Genomic DNA, 24158 nt, shown 5'->3' with positions numbered 1-24158 from the left:
TACTAGAGTGCATAAAATAACCAAACAATACAAAGTGAAGTTTTTTTCCTTTCATTGATTTTATATTATAAACGTTTAACTAATTTTGAAAAGAAAAATGTAGGAGTGCGTATTAAAATAAGTATCGGCTCCTCAAATCTTTACTCGATATAAAACCCAACAAAACAAACTGCTAAAAGTAAAAATATAAAGGTACAGAAAATAGAACGATAGCTGTATAGGTTTATTATTTCCAGAAGTTTCGGACAGTATGAGAGAGAAAGATTTATCCATGAAAAAACCAGTTAAACCCATTTTTTTAATCAATATCCTTCTCTTGTTGGACGTTTTAAATGGTCAGTTAATTATTATCAAATTGACAGGAATTTTTGCGTATTTTTTATGATCTCATAAATAGGCTGGATTTTGAACAAACATAAATTGTTATGAAACCTGATAGGGATATAGGCGTTTCTGGTCTATTTATTGTGATCATTCAAGGGCATTTTACACTATAAATGAGAATTTGCAAGTGCATAACTTCATTGTGGAGTCAGCTATAGTAAAAACGTGTAGGACTTTTTAATTGAGATGAGGATGGTCAATAGGTTCCATTAGCAGTGGTCACTTTAGTTATACGCTAAATGGAAGATTGCTGTTTGCATTTATTAGATAAAATTAAAGAAACGAATCTATGCAGGTTAATGCCTAGGTTAGTATTTAACGCACGACACGAACGACCTTTAAAATAGAATTACCCAACAACGTATTATTTATAAACTAAACAACTGACAATTCAAAACTTGTTATTTAAATAATTATTGACATCGAATAATATTTCAACAGACGAAAATTGTTTTGACCCCATTAGCAATCTTAAGTTTTTTTTTTAATAGTTTTCGCGTGACATTACCCATTTTTTTTTCTTGAAAGTTAATTACAATTTTTTTTTTAAATTTAAATAAAGCCAATTAATTTAATTATGTTCAGACGATTATTTTGGCTTTTTCTCTTATTAAATTACGTTTACGGAAAATCCAAATTACGTAAGTAACTTTTTTTTATGGGCATATATTGTCTGGATTATTTTTGTCTATATTTAAAAACATCGCGTATTTCATATTGCCGCTAATTGGCCAGTTATTTCCTAATTATCACATAAAAACTGTTCACGGAAATTATAATGACTAACATTGAATTTAAATCATTTAACATAATTTTTAATTATATTTATTGGTACGTACCATTATGATAAATTAATTGATTTTTATTTCTATATATTTCAATTTTTCCTGTATGAATAAATAATGTAATTTATCTTAATCGAGATATTAAGGGACAAATGCGATGAGCACTTCTAGGCCTGATTTGCATTAAATGCTCGAAAACTATTATTCTCACAAGAAAAATCATTCTTACTAGTTTTGTAGATCTTATCCAAGAGTAAAACTTTGGTAATAACACTTAACATCATAAGGTTGGAATTAACCGAGTTATTAAGGCACAAATGCGAATGACCCAATTTGTATTAAAGCAAACTTCCAGGAGCTGTATCTTGAAAAGTATCATTCTCACAAAAAAAATTATTCTTACTCATTTTGTAAGTCTCATTAAATAGTACAACTTTGGTAATAACCCTTAACATCATAACTTAAAAATTAACCAAGATATTAAGGGACAAATGCTAGTGAGCACTTCTAGGCCTAACTTGTATCAAAGCAAACTTCCAGGAGCTTTATCTCGAAAAGTATCATTCCCACAAAAAAAATCATTCTAACTAGTTTTATTAATCTCATTAAAGAGTACAACTTTATTAATAACATTTGACATCATAAGATTAGTTTTCAACGAGATATGAAACGCCAAATGCGAGTGAGCACTTTTCACCCTACTTTGCATCGAAGCAAATTTTTAATATCTTTAATAATTTTCCATTTCCAGCTTCATTCATAAACATTTGCCATAAATCTGATCCGAACATTAAGCAATGCCTGATAAACTCAATAGAGAGCCTAAGACCCTTTCTGGCGAATGGTATAGAAGAGTTGGGAATACCAAGCTGTGAACCCCTAGTTATTTCAGAGGTATTGATCGACCAAGGAAATGGACCTGTATCGGTTAAAAGCACTTATAAGAACATAAAAGTCTTTGGACCGTCTGAGTTCCTATTAAGAAATGTAAAGTAAGTATTTTTGCTTTAGTTTATGTACTTTAAAGGAGAAATACAGCCTTGTAGATCTTGTCTAGTTCATCTAGGTTTTTGTATGGAAAATGCAATACTCAATTAATAGGAACGTCACTACTTTCAAATGTCCTCCAATGATTAGGTAGATTTTTCTCCTATTTGGAGAACTATATTGGTCTTTTTTTGGAAGATTTGGTTCTATGGTACGGTATTTTTCCGGCTACGTATTTTTAATGTCATCAATAATGAAACTACTCAAAGTACAGGTTTCTGCATTTCCGTAATCTTGTAGTACAGTTTTATCATGTTCGTTAAAAGAAAGTTTTAAGCGCTGCGTTTGCTTAATACTACATGAATTACCGAAATCTATATATCATCATCTTTAGCGTTTCTGATTACATCAATGACAGATTTTCTTTTGCTTAACGAATACGTCATTATAGTGGGACCTGGAAAGTGATTTTCAGGCTCACTTTTTTCCCTTTTTTGTAGATCCTTCGGAAGTTTGACCCTCAGTATTAAATTCACTCAACTGCCTGGAAGAAATCAAAATATTCGTCCAGGCAGTTGAGTCTATGCCTCTCATTGAATGCACTCAACTGCCTGTAAGGAATCGAAATATTCGTCCAGGCAACCAAACTGGAAACTGGTACTACCTTTAGTTTGTTTGCCTCTAATAATGATGGTGAATTTGGAAGACAAGTCCTGTGATGTGTCTGTCTGTGATTATTTTACAGATAGACTATTACCAAGATAAGACTAATTGTCTGACCTTGTTACTGTGCCGATATCGCTGGACTACAGCTCGTCATTGATACAATATGTACACGAGCAGGAACCATCGGATTGTGTGATATAAGAGCTTACCTCTAAACGGTTTGAATCCTTTAATGTCTGTCCACGCTTTCTTGTTGGACTATTTTGCAGAATACAGCAGATGGCTTGTCTTGGCGTGATAAAAGATCGCTTCAATAGTTTTCATTTTGTAGGTAGAAGGGCAACTTCCACAGTGTGATGTTACCATTTCGTACATTGCGAACCAGTGGACTAATATTGATCACTAAAGAAATTAAAATATTCTTCCAGGCAGTTGATGATGTTGCTGATGAGTTTTTTCATCAGAAAGGCCCTTACAAATTTCCTTGTAAAAGCGGCCGTTTTCAAGTTATTCGTCAATATTTCAGTGGTTTGAAAAAATCTTGATATTGTCAAAGGCTTCACAAAAATTTAAATAATTTGAAAACTCATCCACCGATTTTCCTGATTTTGATTTCAAATAATAGCCGATGGGTTTTTTTACCAAAAAGACTCTTTCAAGTTTCTTTGTAAATGTAGCAGTTTTCAAGTTATCCGTCAATTTGTCAGGGGTTTAAAAAAATCTCGATATTGTTAAAGGTTTTGCGAAAATCTCGACATTCTGAAAACTCATTCACCGATTTTATCGATTTTAGTTTTATATGAAAACTGATGAGTTTCGTCATCAAAAAAGCCCCTATGAGTTTCCTTGTAAATGTAACAATATTTGTGTTATTCACCAGTTTTCCAATGATTTCAAAAAATTTTGATACTATCAAAGGCTTTACGGAAATCTACATATTCTGAAACCTCAAGCACCGATTTTATTGATTTTAGTTTTACATGAAAGCCGATGAGTTTCTTTTCTTTTGAATGTTTGCTGACAAAAAATCATACGTTCTTAGACAACCGTTTCTTTATATTATGTTAATGTTTTTACTTCTCTAAGGGGTTTCTTTGAATTAAAACAAAAATAATGCCTCAAATAAGAACCTTGAACGTACATACAAATAATTAAAGTAGAAAATGGCTTTGCATACCAGGAAAAGGTTTGAAATCACTTTAATTGCCTGGAAAATGTACAAATTGTAAAAAATAGATTCAAATATCACAATGAAATAAAAACCACGTCAAATATAAAAATGTATAAAGGAAATAAACCAGTGGTTCTAATGCGTTAATTAATAACCTCAAAAGTCTGAAATATATAAAGTAATCACTTTAAAATTCTAGAAAAACAAAAAATGTCAGTTTATAACTTTAATGTGTGAAATTTTTTCTAAATTACGTTAAAATCCTGGAATTAAATAAACAAAAAAACTTGAAAAGAACAAAAAAATTAAATTGGAAAATGTCTTCAAATGCCAAGAAGAAATTCAAAATTATCTGAAATGCCTGGAACATGTAACAAATTACGAACAGTTCTTGGTATAAAATCTGGAACATAATAATAATAAACATTTTGCCGATGAGTTTCTTCACCAAAGTACAGTTATTCTTGAGTTATCCATGAATTTTTTAGTTGTTTGAAAAAAAATCTTGATATTGTCAAAGGCCTCACAAGAATCTGAATATTTCAAAAATTAATGCACCGATTTCATTAACTTTATCTTTATATGAAAGCCAATGAGTTTCCACATCAAAAAAGCTCTTACGAGTTTCCTTCTAAACTCATCCATAAATGACTTATTAAGTAGTTTTATAAAGGTCTAAACAAAAATCTTCATAAGAAATTTAAATATTTCCTATATATCTCCTCGACGAATTGATTCTCTGATACACTTTTTAAAGCAACAAAGATTCATAACAAGTTTTGTTATGTTTAAGGATTAATCTGGACAAGGACCGATTCAAGATCAAACTGTTCATTCCGAAATTGAATATCAGCACGGATTATACAATGGACGGTAAAATTTTGATGATGCCTATTAGCGGATCTGGAGCAAGTACTGGAAACTACAGTAGGTGCAGAGATCAAATAAATAATTAACGAGATAATAGAAACAGATCCCCATATACGTCGCCATGAATTTTATTTTAGGTAATGTAGAGGCTATCATGACAATGAAGGCAAAAAAAATTCAAAAGGACGAAGAAACTTATTATAATATAGAAGATTGCTATGTTGACTTTAATATCGGGCATGCCGAGTTACATTTTGATAATTTATTTAACGGAAACGAGGAGCTAGGTAAAGCATTTAATTAATTTTCATGTTAAATTTAGTTTTTTATGGCTCACTGTGTCTGAATTATTTTGATCGATTAATATCGCAACAAAATAATTAAATTGTAAGGTTGTTTTTTAATCTTATTGTAGGTGCATCAATGAATTTATTTCTAAACGACAATTGGAAGAGCGTGGTGAACGAGATCAAACCAGTTTTGGAGGATAGGATAGCGGGGATCTTTAAGAAGTTTGCCAACAAGATTTTCCATAAATATCCCATTTCCATGCTGTTTCCCGAGTGATACAGTTACAATAATTAATTAGTTAATAATAAAAACATGTCGATCCTAATTTGTACTTTTCTTTTGCAAATTAACACCCGATGAATCTCCTAATTCAATTAAAAATATTTACTTATTGAATGCACGTGAAAACCCCTTGAAACGATTTGTTGATCTCATTTGAGGTGATTTTTCTAGTTAATTCCCTATACAGATACAGACAGTAACTTAACGTAATCTTTTCTTTTTATGATAACAAAATGTCTGAAATATCATAAAGAAATATGACTTTCAATGCTTGGAAGACATAGAAAATAACGCCAAGTCATAACTACAAATATATATATTTAAAAAAATGTGAAATACTTGAAATATGTAGCATTTTTTACAATTTTGCACGCAAGACCTCGGTTTGCCAGGCCGGTATAGTGGAGGCCAAAGGTTTGTGGGTATTTATTTGAATTAAGACGTATTTAGGCTGTTATTTATTAATACCTATAATATTATAATAATTTTTCAATTTTCTTTGTAAGTATTTTTTTTAAATACATTTATATAGAACTTCATGTTTTTTTCTATCTATATCTCTGAAAATATTAAAATGCCTACATACACATAGTGATTGTTCATTTATATTAAATATATTTTTACAATGATATTCGAACAAAGATATCAATTATAATTTTTTGGAGGGTTATATTGACGTGAAAACAATATGCAGTCGAATTAATAATATCTACAAATCAAATAATAAAATCAATTCGATGATTACCCATTTTTACAATTAATATTTTTATTATACTATCAATATCAAGGTTGATGTCTCTGAATGAAGTTGTTAAAGTCTTAGTTTTCATTGTGTAGTGTGCAGTAAAAATAGAGTACAATATTGCACTAATAACTCAATGAAAAGTTTACGATGACATGCGTATCAAAAATAAAAAAAGATATATCAAAATTTTGTATAACCAAGTGTATAAAAAACTATGAAATAAAATTTCTTGTAAACCGAATTTATGGTGATAGACTTTTGTAAATGTATATGAATATTAAATATGTTCTTAATAGAAAATTAACTTACATAAATAAAAGGGAACATATTAACGTCATGTGGTTTTTTTCTAGTTTTTATAATATTATAAAATTATGCGGAGTCTTGGCCTTATTTGCCTAGTCTAACGACCCTCCCCCCTCCACTCTTTGTCATAATAATTAAATTTTTACTAGACATGTTCAAATTAACCTTCTTTATTACAATATTAGATCACCCAGATTTTGATCTAACAACCGACCTTAAAAAAAATTAAATTAAATTAAGCTGCACACAAATTTTTCCCATGTTTTCATATACTTATGTGCGTTACTTACCCTTGACCTCCTCGTGCAACCTCCCATTAGACGACCAGTTATCCCTGACGTCTTCTGCAAAAAAAAGCATTAAAAACATTCTGTGAATCGCCGACTTCGTTAATTGAACTAAACACTTCGTGGCATAAAATTGTTGAATAATTAATTATTTCAACTGTGTTTTTTTATAATATATTGGGTTCGAAATCCCCCATATAAGTTTCGATTTTTGTGATACAAGTGTATTTTATTGTGATACTACGAAGTGAAAATGTCCAAAGTTGCATACGGTATTTTCGTAGTTGCGTTCGTCATTCATTGTGCAACAGCAAAAGGGCTTCGTATGTACACTTCAATATTTAATAAGTCTAATATAGTTTGATTAAGTTTGTTGTTTTAGCATCGTTTTTAAAACTGTGCAAAAGAAAAGATCCCAATTTACACAACTGCATTATCGAGAATGTCGAATTATTACGACCGAAACTGAAGCAGGGTGTACCTGAATTATTTATTCCGCCCCTGGACCCTCTCGTCATCCCGGAGGCTACGCTTAACAGTGGCGCACAATTTAAGGCTACATTTAAGGATATTCAGGTGAATATTAATTCTGCTAATTTATCGGTTATCATTATAAAAAAAATTAATCTATATCATTAAATTGTAATTAATTAATTTAATTAGTAACACGGGAATTCCTGAACTTCTTCTCGTTCGTCTCATCTCTCCATTGAATATCACTTAATATATTGAAAGTCATTATTATTACTATTATTAATTAGGCATCTCTCTTAGTCTTAATATTAATAAATACAAAAAAATATTTGGCATTCACTATACCGGTCTGTCAAACCGAGTTCTTGCGTGCAAAGATCAATGTAATAATTTTTAATAGTAAGAGGGCGATGTGGTTCATCATCGGAAAAATTAAATGAACAAACCCCTCTAACAAACAATTAAATTTGAAAATAATAATAAAGAAAATTACCATAATCGAGGTCAAAAACTAAAAACTAAGAAAAGTGAGTCTTGAGTAAGCAGTACATTTTACAATAGAGTACTGCTTACTGAAGTATAGTAGTAGTAAAGTAAGCTCTCCTTCTCTGATAGGTCAATGTATATTTATCTCTTTCCAATAATTGAGTTAGTCCACATTAGAATATATTTAATTCTTCCAGGCAGTTGATTTAAAGTGTCTTACTCTTTTCCCTCTCTTTCTCTGTCAAACGATTGAATGCACTCAAATACTTGAAAGAAATACAATTTATCTCTTAAATAGTTGATCTAAAGTATCTTTCTCTCTTTGTTAGGTAATCAAAGGCATTTTCATCTCTGTCTAATGATTGAATGCACTCAACTGCCTGGAAGAAATAAAGGTATTCTTTCAGGCAATTGAGAGTCTCTTTCTCTCTTTGTTATGTAGTCTAGTGCATTTTCATCTCTTTCCGATAATTGAGTTCATTCGACTGCCTGGAAGAATTAAATATATTCTTCCAGGCAGTTGATTTAAAGTGTCTTAATCTTTTTCCCTCTCTCTCTCTGTTCAACGATTGAATGCACTCAACACCTGGAAGAAATACAATTTATCTCCTAAACTGTTTATCTAGAGTATATTTCTCTCTTTGTTTGGTAATTAAAGGTAATTTCATCTCTGTCCAATGATTGAATGCATTCAACTTTGACAATTGACAACACCATTGATTTAGAGTCTCTTTTTCTCTCTGTTATGTAATCTAGTGCATTTTCATCTCTTTCCAATAATTAAGCGCACTCAACTGCCTGGAAGAATTAAATATATTCTTCCAGGCAGTTGATTTAAAGTGTCTTACTCTTTTTCCCTCTCTTTCTCTGTCAAACGATTGAATGCACTCAAATACTTGAAAGAAATACAATTTATCCCTTAAACAGTTGATCTAAAGTATCTTTCTCTCTTTGTTAACTAATCAAAGGCATTTTCATCTCTGTCCAATAATTGAGCGCACTCAACTGCCTGGAAAAAATAAAGGTATTCTTCCAGGCAATTGAGAGTCTCTTTCTCTCTCTGTTATATAATCTAGTGCATTTTCATCTCTTTCTAATAATTCAGTTCATTCAACTGCCTAGAAGAATTAAATATATTCTTCCAGGCAGTTAATTTAAAGTGTCTTACTCTTTTTATCCTCTCTTTCTCTGTCAAACGATTGAATGCACTCAAATACTTGAAAGAAATACAATTTATCTCTTAAACAGTTGATCTAAAGTATCTTTCTCTCTTTGTTAGGTAATCAAAGGCATTTTCATCTCTGTCTAATGATTGAATGCACTCAACTGCCTGGAAGAAATAAAGGTATTCTTCCAGGCAATTGAGAGTCTCTTTCTCTCTCTGTTATATAATCTAGTGCATTTTCATCTCTTTCCAATAATTCAGTTCATTCAACTGCCTGGAAGAATTAAATATATTCTTCCAGGCAGTTGATTTAAAGTATCTTACTCTTTTCGCTCTCTCTCTCTGTCCAACGATTGAATGCACTTAACACCTGGAAGAAATACAATTTATCTCCTAAACTGTTTATCTAGAGTATATTTCTCTCTTTGTTCGGTAATTAAAGGTAATTTCATCTCTGTCCAATGATTGAATGCACTCAACTTTGACAATTGACAACACCATTGATTTAGAGTCTCTTTTTCTCTCTGTTATGTAATCTAGTGCATTTTCATCTCTTTCCAATAATTGAGTTAGTCCAACTGCCTGGAAGAATTAAATATATTCTTCCAGGCAGTTGATTTAAAGTGTCTTACTCTTTTCCCTCTCTTTCTCTGTCAAACGATTGAATGCACTCAAATACTTGAAAGAAATACAATTTATCTCTTAAACAGTTGATCTAAAGTATCTTTCTCTCTTTTTTAGGTAATCAAAGGCATTTTCATCTCTGTCTAATGATTGAATGCACTCAACTGCCTGGAAGAAATAAAGGTATTCTTCCAGGCAATTGGAGTCTCTTTCTCTCTCTGTTATATAATCTAGTGCATTTTCATCTTTTTTCAATAATTGAGTTAGTCCAACTGCCTGGAAGAATTAAATATATTCTTCCAGGCAGTTGATTTAAAGTGTCTTACTCTTTTCGCTCTCTCTCTCTGTCCAACGATTGAATGCACTTAACACCTGGAAGAAATACAATTTATCTCCTAAACTGTTTATCTAGAGTATATTTCTCTCTTTGTTCGGTAATTAAAGGTAATTTCATCTCTGTCCAATGATTGAATGCACTCAACTTTGACAATTGACAACACCATTGATTTAGAGTCTCTTTTTCTCTCTGTTATGTAATCTAGTGCATTTTCATCTCTTTCCAATAATTGAGTTAGTCCAACTGCCTGGAAGAATTAAATATATTCTTCCAGGCAGTTGATTTAAAGTGTCTTACTCTTTTCCCTCTCTTTCTCTGTCAAACGATTGAATGCACTCAAATACTTGAAAGAAATACAATTTATCTCTTAAACAGTTGATCTAAAGTATCTTTCTCTCTTTTTTAGGTAATCAAAGGCATTTTCATCTCTGTCTAATGATTGAATGCACTCAACTGCCTGGAAGAAATAAAGGTATTCTTCCAGGCAATTGGAGTCTCTTTCTCTCTCTGTTATATAATCTAGTGCATTTTCATCTTTTTTCAATAATTGAGTTAGTCCAACTGCCTGGAAGAATTAAATATATTCTTCCAGGCAGTTAATTTAAAGTGTCTTACTCTTTTTATCCCCTCTTTCTCTGTCAAACGATTGAATGCATTCAAATACTTGAAAGAAATACAATTTATCTCTTAAACAGTTGATCTAAAGTATCTTTCTCTCTTTGTTAGGTAATCAAAGGCATTTTCATCTCTGTCTAATGATTGAATGCACTCAACTGCCTGGAAGAAATAAAGGTATTCTTCCAGGCAATTGAGAGTCTCTTGCTCTCTCTGTTATATAATCTAGTGCATTTTCATCTCTTTTCAATAATTGAGTTCATTCAACTGCCTGGAAGAATTTAATATATTCTTCCAGGCAGTTGATTTAAAGTGTCTTACTCTTTTTCCCTCTCTCTCTGTCCAACGATTGAATGCACTTAACTGCCTGGAAGAAATAAATGTATTCTTCCAGGCAGTTGATTTAAAGTGTCTTACTCTTTTCGCTCTCTCTCTTTGTCCAACGATTGAAGGCATTCAGCTACCTGGAAAAAATACAATTTATCTCCTAAACAGTTGACCTCGTGTATCTTTCTTTCTTTGTTAGGTAATCAAAGGCAATTTCATCTCTGTCCAACGACTGAATGCACTCAACTGCCTGGAATAAATACAATTTTTCTTCCAAGCAATTAATTTAGAGTCTCTGTCTCTTTTTATTAATTAATCAAATGCATTTTCATCTCTGTTCATCGATTATGTGCAGTCATTGAGTTTAGGAACAAGCTTTGATCTGTCTTTATCTGGTAAGCCTTAGTTGGCTTAAGTAAATGTAAATCGCATTCAAATTCTGATAAGCCTTTAAGTAATTATCTGTATTTGGCATTCACCATACCGGTCTGGCAAACCGAGGTCTTGCGTGCAAAATTCAATGTAATAAGTAGAAGTAAGAGAAGGATTGCGTTCTTAGGTCAACAAGTAGTGAGAGGAGACTGGAAGAAATATTTTGACGTTAGATAACTTGACTATTAATTAGGAGACTCTGTATCTGTGAAATACTAAATAGCATTTGGCACTTACTTTACCGGTGTGGCAAATAGAGGTCTTGCAAGCGAACATCAACCTTTAATATTAAAAGAACGATTCCACTCAAATTGAACATGCAGAGAGCTAATAAGTGGGAGGAAACTGCAAGGAATTATCTAAAAAAGAAAAATGGATGTCCGTAAAGGAATTTCCTTACGTCCTCCTTTTGTTGGCTATGGTCAACAGCAAACATTTCATAAAATACACATTTAATACAACATTTCATTAAATGACACTCACATAATCTGTTAGTCAATTAGCTTAAGTATTCTTCTATATCATCCATTAATTCTTGATTAATTTAAATCTAATTACTCAATTTAAGATAATGTTGGCAAAGAAGTCGGTTTCTTTGTCGGCATTCGCTATACCGGTATGACAAACCGAGGTATTGCGTAGAAAAACATAAAGAAAGCAAAAAAGTCATAAGAAAGTACTAAAAAGACTATTCTGCTCTCAGATAAGTTAACTGCTATACCTACAGTCCTCCTACAGAATGAAACAGAAGAAGCAGAAGAGAAAGAAGTGAGGAGATTCCTTCTATTGACAATAGCAGTACAATTTTTAATTAATTTCTACCTTTTGCATGAATAACATTTCTGAAACTAAATATTTGCATGGTCTACTTTAAAGAACTATTTACTACATTGGGCAGTGTTTTGGTAAAGTTGACCCTGATTGGTGAACCTTTAATATAACAACAGACCTCTAGAGTACAGAAACTTCTTACTTGATTGCCATGAATGTTGCTCTCTTTAATTCTAAATAATAAGTTCTTCTCTTTTGACAATTTAATTTCCAGATGTACAACACAGACAACTTCGACTTGAAATCCTTTGACGTCGATCTGGACAAGCACCACATCAACGTAAAAATTCTGTTCCCACTGCTAAGGATCAAATCGATCTACAATATTAACGGAAGGCTTTTGGTGCTGAATTTGGATGGTAAAGGGCCTGCTGATGGAAACTATAGTAAGTTAAATTACAGTGAGTCAATGAAGCAAGGGTAATAACTCATTTATTAATTTTTTAGCTAATGTAGAAGCTTCCTTGGCACTTAAGGGTACCCCGTTCCATAAGAACAACAAGGAGTACGTCTCTTGGGAAAAGGAGAAGATCGACATTAATATTGGTAAAATTAATCTATTGTTCGAGCGACTTTTTGGTGATAATAAAGAGCTTAATGAGCGCACAAATAAAGTTATCAATGAAAATATCGATACTATCATTGGCGAGTTACAACCTGTAATCCAGCAAGTCGTTAGCGATTTCGTTTTTAATCTGGTTAATCGGATATTTGCTAAGTATGCTCTAAGCGAACTGTTCCTATAAAAGATATGTGATATGATAAAGTTTTATATATATGAATTTTTTTTACTGTTTGTTTTTTAATAAATTGGATTAGTACCATCAATTTGTTTTATTGTTTAACCCAAAACACCAAGTAGAGTATTCCAGCAACATATAGTATAGCCTGATTCATTAAACTGGAAAAATTAGGAGTGAACCTTATTATACTTTATTGGTGGTCATTAAAACGAGGAAAGAAATACATGATAGAAATGGAGAGAATCCACATTTAGTGGTCTTAAGTGCTGACACTAATGCTTTTAAATTACTTAAAAAGTGCTGATCATATTGCAATACTGTACACCAACATCCTCCAGACATTTGACACCATTGGAGGTTTCTTCCTGGTGTTCAAAGGCATTTTTGATACCTTTAGATCGCGGGCAATATTTCCCATATTATTTTATAAATTATTTACTTATTCCAGGTATTTTTCAGGCTTTTCCAAGGATAATATATCCCAGGCATTCGCTATTTATTTTCATAAAATTCCAAGTAATTTTTTTGCTATTCCAGGCATTTCAAGGCACTTTTTGATAGGTTCTATCATTATTTTTGTATTCCAGCTTGCTTATATCCGATTTCTAAATTTTCAGAAACTTTTTCTATTTACCATAGTGTAGACTAAAAGATACACCCACCAGATCCTTTTCGATTATGCCGAAAATAAGGTTAAATGCCATCCCTGACCGAGTAATTCGTGCTTAATTGTGACTCCTTAGAAACAACAGTACACAAGATCAATTTGTCAATGTTTTATCTAAATTTCTAACCAAATCTTCGCTCCTTAACTTTTATCCTCTTTTTCCCTTTGTAAAAATTGAAAAAGAAATGAGCAAAAACCCTTTTAAGCCATTTCCAATCATTCGTAAAATATTTTCAAAGAATAGTGCATATTTACTACGAATATTGGCAAAAAAACATGCCTCAACTAAAACTACCCTAACTTTAAAAAATTTTAATCTAAAATCAAGTTTTTACCCTCAAATGCATGATCTACATTTTATCCCTGTGATCTACATTTTATTACTGTAAAAAAAATATAAAAATATTTCAAGCAGTTCCTAAGTTATACTAAAATATGTTCACTGATGCTAATATAATCTCGCGTCTATAGGGCTCGAAAGTTACGCTAGCGAACACCTCGCTAACTTCAGGAGTGTTAGTCAGCGCCACCTATGCATTTTAAAGATAAACTCTTAAGGCATTTTTATGCTTTTTCAAGCATAATATATCCCAGGCATTTGATATTAATTTTCCATGAAATTTCAAGTAATTTTGTAACTATTCCAGGCATTTTAAGGCACTTTTTGAAAGCTTCTATATCCGGTTTCCATAATTCCAGGACCTTTTTTCTATGTGTTATAGTAAGGACTATAAAATACACCCATAAAACCCATTTCCATGGTCAAAAATAAGGTTAAGTACCATCCCTGACCGAGTAATTCATGCTTAATTATGACCTTGGAAACAACAGTACACAAGTTCAATTTGTCCACGTTATATCTAAATTTCTAACCAAACCCTTGCTCCTTAACTTTCATCCTCTTTTTCTCTGTGTAAAAATTGAAAAAGAAATGCCCTTTCTTGAGCAAAAACCCTTTTAAGCCATTTCCAATCATTGGTAAAATATTTTTTAAGAATAGTGCACATTTACTACGAATATTGGCAAAAAAACATGGCCCCAACTAAAAATGCCCTAACTTTTAAAATTTTTAATCTAAAACCAAGTTTTTACCCTCAGATCCATCCTCAGAATCACCTTTTTATAACTGTGAAAAAATTATGAAAATATCCCAAGCGGTTCCCAAGTTATACCAAAATTTGTTCACTGATGCCAATATAATCTCGGGCCTATAGGGCTTAAAAGTCACGTCGCTAACTTCAGGCGTGTTAGTTAGCGCCATCTATTGGTTTTAAAGGTAAACTCTTAAGACATTTCGCAATTGCACATAGAAAATGGTATTTTAAATTCTTGTTGAGAGAAGGGCATATGTCTTATTAGTCCAGGAATTTTTCAATTATTCCAGGCATTTGACGTATCTTCCTTGCATTTACAATGCGTTTCTTCGTACTCATTATTTACGTTTTTATATCTCTGCGGTAATTTCTTGCATATTCCAGATCTTTGCAGTGAGACTCCTTTAATTCGAGGCCCTTGAAGTATTTTTTTGGATCTTCCAGGCATTTGAAACCACTGGAGGTTTCTTCCTGGTGTCCAAAGGCATTTTTTATGCCTTTAGATCGCGGGCAATATGTCTCATGTTATTTTATAAATAATTTACTTATTCCAGGCATTTTTCATGCTTTTCCTAGAATAATATATCTCAGGCATTTAGTATTTATTTTCATAAAATTCCAGGTAATTTTTTAGCTATTCCAGGCATTTTAAGGCACTTTTTGATAGGTTCTATCATTATTTTTGTATTCCAGCTTGCTTATATCCGATTCCTAAATTTTCAGAAACTTTTTCTATTTACCATAGTGTAGATTAAAAGATACATCCACCAGATCCTTTTCCATTGCCGAAAATAAGGTTACATGCCATCCCTGACCGAGTAATTCGTGCTTAATTATGACTTCTTGGCACAACAGTACACAAGTTCAATTTGTCAATGTTATATCTAAATTTCTTACCAAATCTTCGCTCCTTAACTTTTATCCTCTTTGTCCCTTTGTAAAAATTGAAAAAGAAATGAGCAAAAACCCTTTTAAGCTATTTCCAATCATTCGTAAAATATTTTCAAAGAATAGTGCACATTTAATACGAATATTGGCAAAAAAACATGCCCCAACTAAAAGTGCCCTAACTTTTAAAATTTTTAATCTAAAATTAAGGTTTTACCCTCAAATGCATCCTTGTGATCTACATTTTATTACTGTAAAAAAATTATGAGAATATTCCAAGCAGTTCCTAAGTTATACCAAAATATGTTCATTGATGTTAAAATAATCTCGCGTCTATAGGGCTTAAAAGTCACGGTTGCGAACACCTCGCTAACTTCAGGCGTGTTAGTTAGCGCCATCTATGTATTTTAAAGGTAGACTCTCAAGGCATTTCACAATTGCACTGTATTTTAAATTTTTATCGGTGTACTGGTACTATTGGTTTAAAAAATGTTCAACATTTTGTAAGTAGGATTTGTTTAAAAAAACTAAACGCCCGATATTCTCTGCTGATGTATAAAAATCTTGATCTGACTTCTATTAATCACCAGAAAAATCCTCATTTGGAGTAAAACCACCCTCCTGACATTTCCTCTATATTAAATGTTTTTACAGGCTATTTCCAGGTTTGATCCCAGATGTCCGGATTATATTTATCCTGCCGATCGATCCGTAAAATGTCACTTAGATTTTCCTGAAAATAAGTTACGTCAAGGCAAGTCAAACATAATAAGTATCAGGCCGTTAAAATTCAATATCCCAACTTAGAATGCGGGTTTCACTTCGAAGGAAAATCTTAGTGGAAAATTTCCAATAAAGTTTTGAGGAGCTTAAATTTCCGCATGCATTAAAAGCCACTCAGGAGATACATCCCTAAGATTAGTTTAGGAAATTGGCTAAAAGAGCCGCAGGATGCAAACATTTTTAAATCCAGTAACTAAAATAATCTTTTCTTGAATGTTTGAGAGATAAAACTCTCAATTAAACAGTCGGCACTCTCATACCTATACAATGAAATAACAGGATAAAAGAAACCTGAAATATTAGTTAATACTGGTATTAGTAAGATTTTAATGAATAATTTATATATATCTTGCAAATATAGCCAACAAATAAATGCTGAAAATCTTATTAACATAATAATTTATTAGTTTGTTATTATTAAATAATTAATTCTACGTGAGTATTTACGTCAGTCTTATTAGTCAAATACGTCAATTTAATAATTTATTTTAAATGTTTATTAGAGATAATGGCTGTAAATGTCAAAAAGGATGTTATGGAAACTCACACCTTTTAAATTAGGAATTTTGTGAAAGTAAATCGATACCAAAGACCTCCCTGGTCAATTCCTCGGTTCCTGTAGCTTGTAGCAAGCTTCAGATCAAGGAAGAAAGAGGAGAAAAAAAGGGATAAAACGACTCCCTAACAACTTAAAAAAAGACAGAAAGAGGCTTCAATGGGTGTAAAAGAGTGAAAGAAAGACAGAAATAGTGTTCAAATCCCTGGAAGAAATACAGAGATAATTTTACTACCTGAAAAAAAAATCGCAGTTTTAGTATTTCTGCAGACGTTAATAAAAAAATAGTTCAATTGTTAGTCCAATTGTTATCCATTATGTCCATGTACAAAAAATGGATATCCAATGGATATTCAATTTTGGACTTCCATCCAAGTTAAAAATACGGATTTCTGGAAAGACAAACACTTGTAAGGGTTGATGTAGTTCAAATTATATTCAAACATCTATTAAAGTCGCTTGATACGACTACTTTTTAATTATTATTTTTTTTCTTAAATTAAGCTTGAAATTGAAATTACTATTAATTAGGGAATAAAATTTTAGAAAAATCCTCTTTTTTATTATTAACCATTGTCACCTAGATAAATGTGAATTCTCTTTTTTTTTTGTTGTACATTGGTTTAAATGTCTGGAATACCAAAAAGGAATCATGATTTATTTACAAGTGCCTGGAAGACTTAAATATATGGAAAACAGAGAAAGTTAAGTAATACTTTCCAGGCATTTGTAGCCTGAAAAACCTATTTTGATTCAAATGCCTGGAATAGTTAAGAGATTTAATATAGGATCATTAAATTTTTCATTACAATGGATTCTTAGGTAGAAATAAGACATGTGAGTTACTTACAAATTTTGAATAAATTACTTGAAAAATATAGACTTTTAATTTGTTTAATTTAACAGGTTTTTAATATTCATATACAAATCCTTTATTTGGTGTGCGTATTAATTTTCTATTTATGAATAAATTTGTTTAACTATTGCTGACGATTTTATAAATTAGGACTCTTAAATTATTTTTTTAATTAATTAATTTTAGTTAAACTATCTGGAAAAGCTAAAAGATCTAATGATTTTTCAGGCATTTGTACTTACAAATGCCTGGAAGAAAAAAATCATTCGAATATTTGAAACATGTTAAACATTTGCATAATGTGGAAAAATTTATTTTTTAAATTTATTCCACGGATTTTTAGTATGAAACATATTATATGGAATAAAATACTATAGGGAATAAAACTTAATAGAAAAATATTTTTTTATAGAAAAAATCCTGTTTTTTTATTATTAACCATTGTCACCTGAATAAGTATGAATTCTCTTTTTTTTTTGTTGTACATTGGTTCAAATGTCTGGAATACCAGAAAGGAATCATGATTTTTATTTACAAGTGCCTGGAAGAATATCAAATATTGACTTAAATATATGGAAAACATAGAAAGTTAAGTAATATTTTCCAGGCATTTTTAGTGCCTAAAAGAAATAAAAATTTGAATAATTTCAAACCTAAATGTATGGAAAATTTGATGCCTGAAAAACCTATTTTGGTTCAAATGCCTGAAATAGCTAAGAGATTTAGCAATGCTATTAATTTTCCATTACACATTCTTAGGTAGAAATAAGACATGTGAGTTACTTACAAATTTGGAATTAATTATTTGAAAAATATAGACTTTTAATTTGTTTAATGCAACGTTCATCTACAAATCCATATTTGGTGTACTTATTTATTTTATATAATTATATAAATAATTTTTTTTAATCATTGCTGACAATTTTATAGATAAGGACTTTTAAATTAATTTTTTATAAGTATTTTAGTTGGAGAAAAATGAAAACTCTAAGTCTCAGTCTCAAAATATCTTTTTATGTGTTAATCGGATAACATGTTTCGCTAGTAAAGCATCATCAGACCTACAATAAACATAAAAAGACATGTAACTACAATAAAACCTTACACTAAAACAAAATCAAATATTAAAAATTAGTTAAAATTACCTTATAGCTAGATGACCTGCTAAGTACTGACAAATAAAATTTAAATCTGAGAATACCCACATATTTTGTAATAAAAACAATAATACGGCACGAAAATTCAACACAAAATATAAAAAGAGAAAAACGTGACAGGTGTAGACAGGTGTAGTATTTGAACGCTCACGTTCTAAAGTTGATATCGGTGAAACACCAGACCGTTAATCACTCTGCCAGCCCTGCTTATGAATATTAGAGTCAAAGGCATATATGCGTATCGTGAGCAGAAACAAGAGGTTAGATAAGATTATTAAAGATAAGTCCTGGCTCAAAGGTGAAAACATCATTAACGCATGTCAAAATTGGATTTTTTTTGGCTTTGGTGATTTCCATTTTCTCCAAGAGATCCAACTTTCTACCCTTAGGGCACTCGTGAACAATGGAAACATTTTCAGGGACCGAAAAACTATGACCCGTTAATAATAAATGGTTAGCAAATGACTTAGTTTCTGTGGTGTTGGTGTCCCTGAACTTATTACCGAGGCTTAGGTGTTCCTGTACCCTTGTGGATGCTCTCCTTCCTGATTGTCCCACATAAACAGCAGGGCAATCCTTACAATTAAGACAATATACACCCGATTTAGATAGAGGGTCACTTTTATCCAACGTCTTTACTAGGTTCTTTCTTAGCGAGTTAGTCGTTTTGAAAGCTATGGAAAGGCTGAAAGGCTTAAAAAATTTTGCAAGTTACAAATTTTACAATGTTCTTCTTGAAAAGCGTCTTTGGACAGAGGTAATTTACATAAACGGTAGAACGTTGAATTAAAGGCTGCATATTTGTGTTGATAAGGGGAATTGGAGTTAAATTGGATTATATTATCTGTTGCAGAAGGTTTGCGATATACTTCAAAAGAAATACTGTTATTATTTCGGTATAAAAGAAGATCTAAAAAGGGTAATTTTCCGTTTGTCTCTCTTTCCAGCGTAAAAGAAATCTGATTATGAAGGGAGTTAATAAATGACAAGAAATCCAATAAATCATTCTCGTCACCAACCCACAACACGCACACATCGTCCACGTACCTTTTATAAGCTCTCAAAAAGCCCGCAAAATGACTTTTCATGATTTTCTCCTCCAAGTGACTCATGAAGACCTCGCTCAAAAATGGTGAAAGACAAGAACCCATGGCGAGACCAGATTTTTCCTAAAGAACTGATCATTAAATTTGAAGAAATTTTGTTCCAAAACTAATGATAAAAGGTGGATAAGATTATCTACCACCAGTTTTGGCAAAGTACTATTATTGTTTAGCAGGATCTCAACCAATGTTAAACAATCTGACGAGGGTGTGCTAGGGAACAAGTTCTTTACATCTAAGGAAAGCAAAATGGCATTGTTTGGAACATCCATTTGCTTTAGATAATTGGCAAATTCAATTGAGTTTTTCATGGAGACTTCGTTCCGAAAACCAGTTACTTCTCTTAAAGTATTGTTAAGCCAAGAGGATAATTTGTAGCAAGGAGAGTTTACGAAGGAAACTACTGGTCTTATCGGGTTCCCCTCCTTATGAATCTTAGGTAAGCCATAGAGCACAGGAGTACGTGGGTTCATAGGCTATAGGTTAGATTTGGTGGCGTTAAAGTATTCCAGAGTTATAAGACATCGATCTAGAGAAAAAACTAATCGTTGGATCCCTAGTAATAGCCACAACGTCGTCAGTTGATAGAAATTTCGTCACTTTAGCCACATAGTCGAGTCTATTCATGACTACCAAACAAGAGCCTTTGTCTGCTCTGAAAATTAGAAGATCATGCGTTTCAATTTTGTTTTTAACAGAATTAAGGTGTTGTTTGTTGTAATTATTAGGGACAAAGTTATATCTCTCAGAGTTAAGAAAATTAATTATTTTTGTTAGGAATATTAACAGACTGAATGATGTTCTCAGCCTCCACTGCCAGGACCTCTCTAGTGTTTCGATTTATTTGTTGCGAAAAATTAAATTTTAAATTTAAATTTAGGATATTTTCCTTTTTTTGTGCCGTGTTATTGTTTTTATCACAAAATATGTGGGTATTCTCAGATTTAAGTTCTATTTGTCAGTACTTAGCAGGTCATCTAGCTATAACGTAATTGTAACTAATTTTTAATATTTGATTTTGTTTTAGTGTAAGGTTTTATGGTAGTTACGTGTGTTTTTCTGTTTATTGTAGGTCTGATGATGCTTTATTAGCGAAACATGTTACCTGATTAATACGTAAAAAGATATTTTGAGACTGAGACTTAGAGTTTTCATTTTTTCTCTAGTTACGTAGGTCTCTTTGAGATAATGGACGAGTTCTTTCAAGTATTTTACTTGAACTATATGGATGGAATAGCTGAAAAATCTAATGATTTTTAATTTGTACTTAAAAACGCCTGGAAGAAAAAGTAAAAATGTGGAAAAATTTATTTTTTAAATCTATTCCAGGGATTTTTAAATAAATAATAATTTTATAGTCGTTTAAATGCCTGTAATAGATCTGAAATTTTCCACTTCTTTTTACTAATGTGATACAAATGCCTGAGATAAATAATAAAAAATTAAATATTTTAAAGCTTTTCCAAACATTTGGAAAATTTGATGATTTTTTCCAGGCATTTGTAGCCTAAAAAAACCTATTTTGGTTCAAATCCTTTACTTGATGTGTGTATTTATTTTTTATATATGAATAAATTTTTTAAGCATTGCTGATAACTTTATAAATATTTTGGTTGAACTATATGGAAAAGCTGAAGATTTTTACTTACAAATGCCTGGAATAAAAGAGTCATTAAAATATTTTAAACATGTTAAACATCTGCATAATGTAAAAAATTTATTTTCCAAATTTATTCCACGGTCTTTTAGTATGACAAACATTAAATTTTTTACGTTTTTAGTATTCAACAAATGCTTGGAATAAATAATAATTATTCCAAGCGTTTATATAGCTGTTTAGTATTATCGTTTAAATGCCTGGAATAGAAATTTTCCACTTATTTTTAGTAATATGGTAGAAATGCTTGAGAGAAATAATAAAAAATTAAAACTTTTCCAAATGTTTGGAAAATTTGATGATTTTTTCCAGGCATATTAAGTCTACAAAATTCTGCATTTTGTCAGGTCTTAAATACGTACTTTAATTATAATTTTTTTACTCTAATCTGCCTTTAAAAAATGACAAATTTAATAATGTTTAAGCGAATTAAATAAAAGATAAAATATGAATTTTTCCATTTACTTTTCCTCTATAAGTCTACCTTTATCATGATCCCGGAAATCCCGGAATTAATACATTTATTCCCTAAGGCAAATACGTACAAAGTCTAGTTTGTCAGTATGTTTTCGTATAATACATGACTCGCGGGGTCTGAATTTTTTGCCCTTTGATAGAAAATGAACTGCATTTTATAATAGAAGATCTAAAAATATCGCAACATATACCCGTGTAAAAGTTTTTTATTTTTTGTTACAAGACATGTGGAAAAATTCAATATTTAGAAAATCCTCGTTTAGAAATAAGCATTTTAAACGAAAATCCTAATTTATTGATAATTTCTGAATAACAGAACTGTTTGTTACATGGTACTCTCCTTGCTAATCATTGTAACGTTTTAATTAAACTTAAATATCAGCAGTTTCACCTGCAATAACAAAAATGTTCACTTCTTAAGCAACATGCTGTGACCTCAACTCAACAAGATAAAATTATTTAATTAAAATTCGTGCTCGTTTGTCACTTTCTCCTTGCGATTGATGTCTCGGTGACGTAAGAATCTGAAGTGCAGTTTGCTGTATAGAAACATGGATGATATAGACAAAATTGCCAATTAGACAAATAACCATTATCAGAAATTTATTAAATATACAGTATGTATAGTTCCATCAACATCCTTGAATGCATAATCAGCAATGTATAATATTGAATGCATTCTATTATCAAAGATGAACAAAAATCTCTTTGTCATCTGTCAATTGCCAATGCTGACGTAAAGGAAACACAAACTGCCTGCAGCAGCACATTGAACCACATAAATGTCAAATGCTCAGTTTAATTATTTGACAATGCCGCAGTTCAATATGCTATCCACAAGCTTTTATTGATAAACATTCTAGATACGTTAAAATATTCTTTGAACGTTTTAGATGCTTTTATGTCTTATGCTTCTCTTAGTACGTTGTTAAATAAGTTGAGACTATTTATTAAAGGAATTCCATTAGGGACATTTAACTAGGCAAACATCTTTGAATGCACAATCAGCAATGCAAACTGTGAAGGGTATTTTTAGGTTAACTCCATCTACAGAAGTGCCCTCTTTAACTCTTTAATATTATCCAGGATTTGAAAAAAAAAATTATTGTCATCTGTCAATTACCAATGCTGATGTGTAGAAAACCTTGCAGACAGCACATTGGACCTCGTAAGTGTCAAATGCTCAATTTAATTAATTGACAACTCAGTTTACATTATTTGACATCTTTGAATGCATAATCAGCAATGCAATCTGTGAAGGGTATTTTAAGGTTGGATCCATCTACAGAAGCGCCCTATTTAATAATATCAAGGATTCAAAAAAATCCCTTTGTCATCTGTCAAATATCGATGCTGACGTAAATGAAACCTTGCAGACAGCACATTGGACCACATAAGGGTCAAATGCTCAATTTAATTATTTGACATCTTTGAATGCATAATCAGCAATGCAAAATGTGAAGGATATTTTTAGGTTAAATCCATCTACAGAAGCGCCCTCTTTAATATTATCAAGGATTAAAAAAAAAATCTCTTTGTCATCTGTCAATTGTCAATGCTAACGTAAAGGAGATATTGCAGACAGCACATTGGACCACATAAGTGTCAAATGCTCAATTTAATTATTTGACATCTTTGGATTCATAATCAGCAATGCAAATTGTGAAGAGTATTTTTAGGTTAAATCCGTCTACAGAAGCGCCCTCTTTAATATTATCAAGGATTAAAAAAAAAATCTCTTTGTCATCTGTCAATTGTCAATGCTATCGTAAAGGAGATATTGCAGACAGCACATTGGACCACATAAGTGTCAAATGCTCAATTTAATTATTTGACATCTTTGGATTCATAATCAGCAATGCAAATTATGAAGAGTATTTTTAGGTTAAATCCGTCTACAGAAGCGCCCTCTTTAATATTATCAAGGATTAAAAAAAAATCTCTTTGTCGTCTGTCAATTGCCAATGCTGACGTAAATGAAACCTTGCAGACAGCACATTGAACCACATAGGTGCCAAATACTCAATTTATTTATTTGGCAACTCAGTTTGCATTATTTGACATCTTTGAATGCATAATCAGCAATGCAAACTGTAAATGGTATTTTTAGGT

The 24158-nt window shown here is 31.4% G+C and overlaps 2 protein-coding genes across 2 annotated transcripts; both read left to right on the top strand.

The window, feature by feature from the left end:
* Positions 1–855: 855 nt before the first annotated feature.
* LOC126745777 (protein takeout-like) lies at positions 856–5479 on the top strand. The gene is made up of 5 exons (XM_050453765.1): positions 856–1025; positions 1921–2161; positions 4787–4920; positions 5001–5150; positions 5279–5479. Exons 1-5 carry the CDS (start codon positions 962–964, stop codon positions 5428–5430), a joined length of 741 nt encoding a protein of 246 aa, XP_050309722.1. The 5' UTR covers positions 856–961; the 3' UTR covers positions 5431–5479.
* Positions 5480–6867: 1388 nt separating this feature from the next.
* On the top strand, positions 6868–12889 carry LOC126745898 (uncharacterized). Its single transcript, XM_050453942.1, has 4 exons — positions 6868–7097; positions 7157–7350; positions 12280–12451; positions 12513–12889. Exons 1-4 carry the CDS (start codon positions 7028–7030, stop codon positions 12809–12811), a joined length of 735 nt encoding a protein of 244 aa, XP_050309899.1. The 5' UTR covers positions 6868–7027; the 3' UTR covers positions 12812–12889.
* The last annotated feature ends 11269 nt before the right edge of the window (positions 12890–24158 follow it).

This window comes from Anthonomus grandis, chromosome 16 (genome assembly GCF_022605725.1).
Source record: "Anthonomus grandis grandis chromosome 16, icAntGran1.3, whole genome shotgun sequence".
Lineage (NCBI taxonomy): Eukaryota > Metazoa > Arthropoda > Insecta > Coleoptera > Curculionidae > Anthonomus > Anthonomus grandis.
The sequence above is the reverse complement of the archived record's forward strand: the minus strand, read 5'-3'. Positions and strand labels throughout refer to the sequence as shown.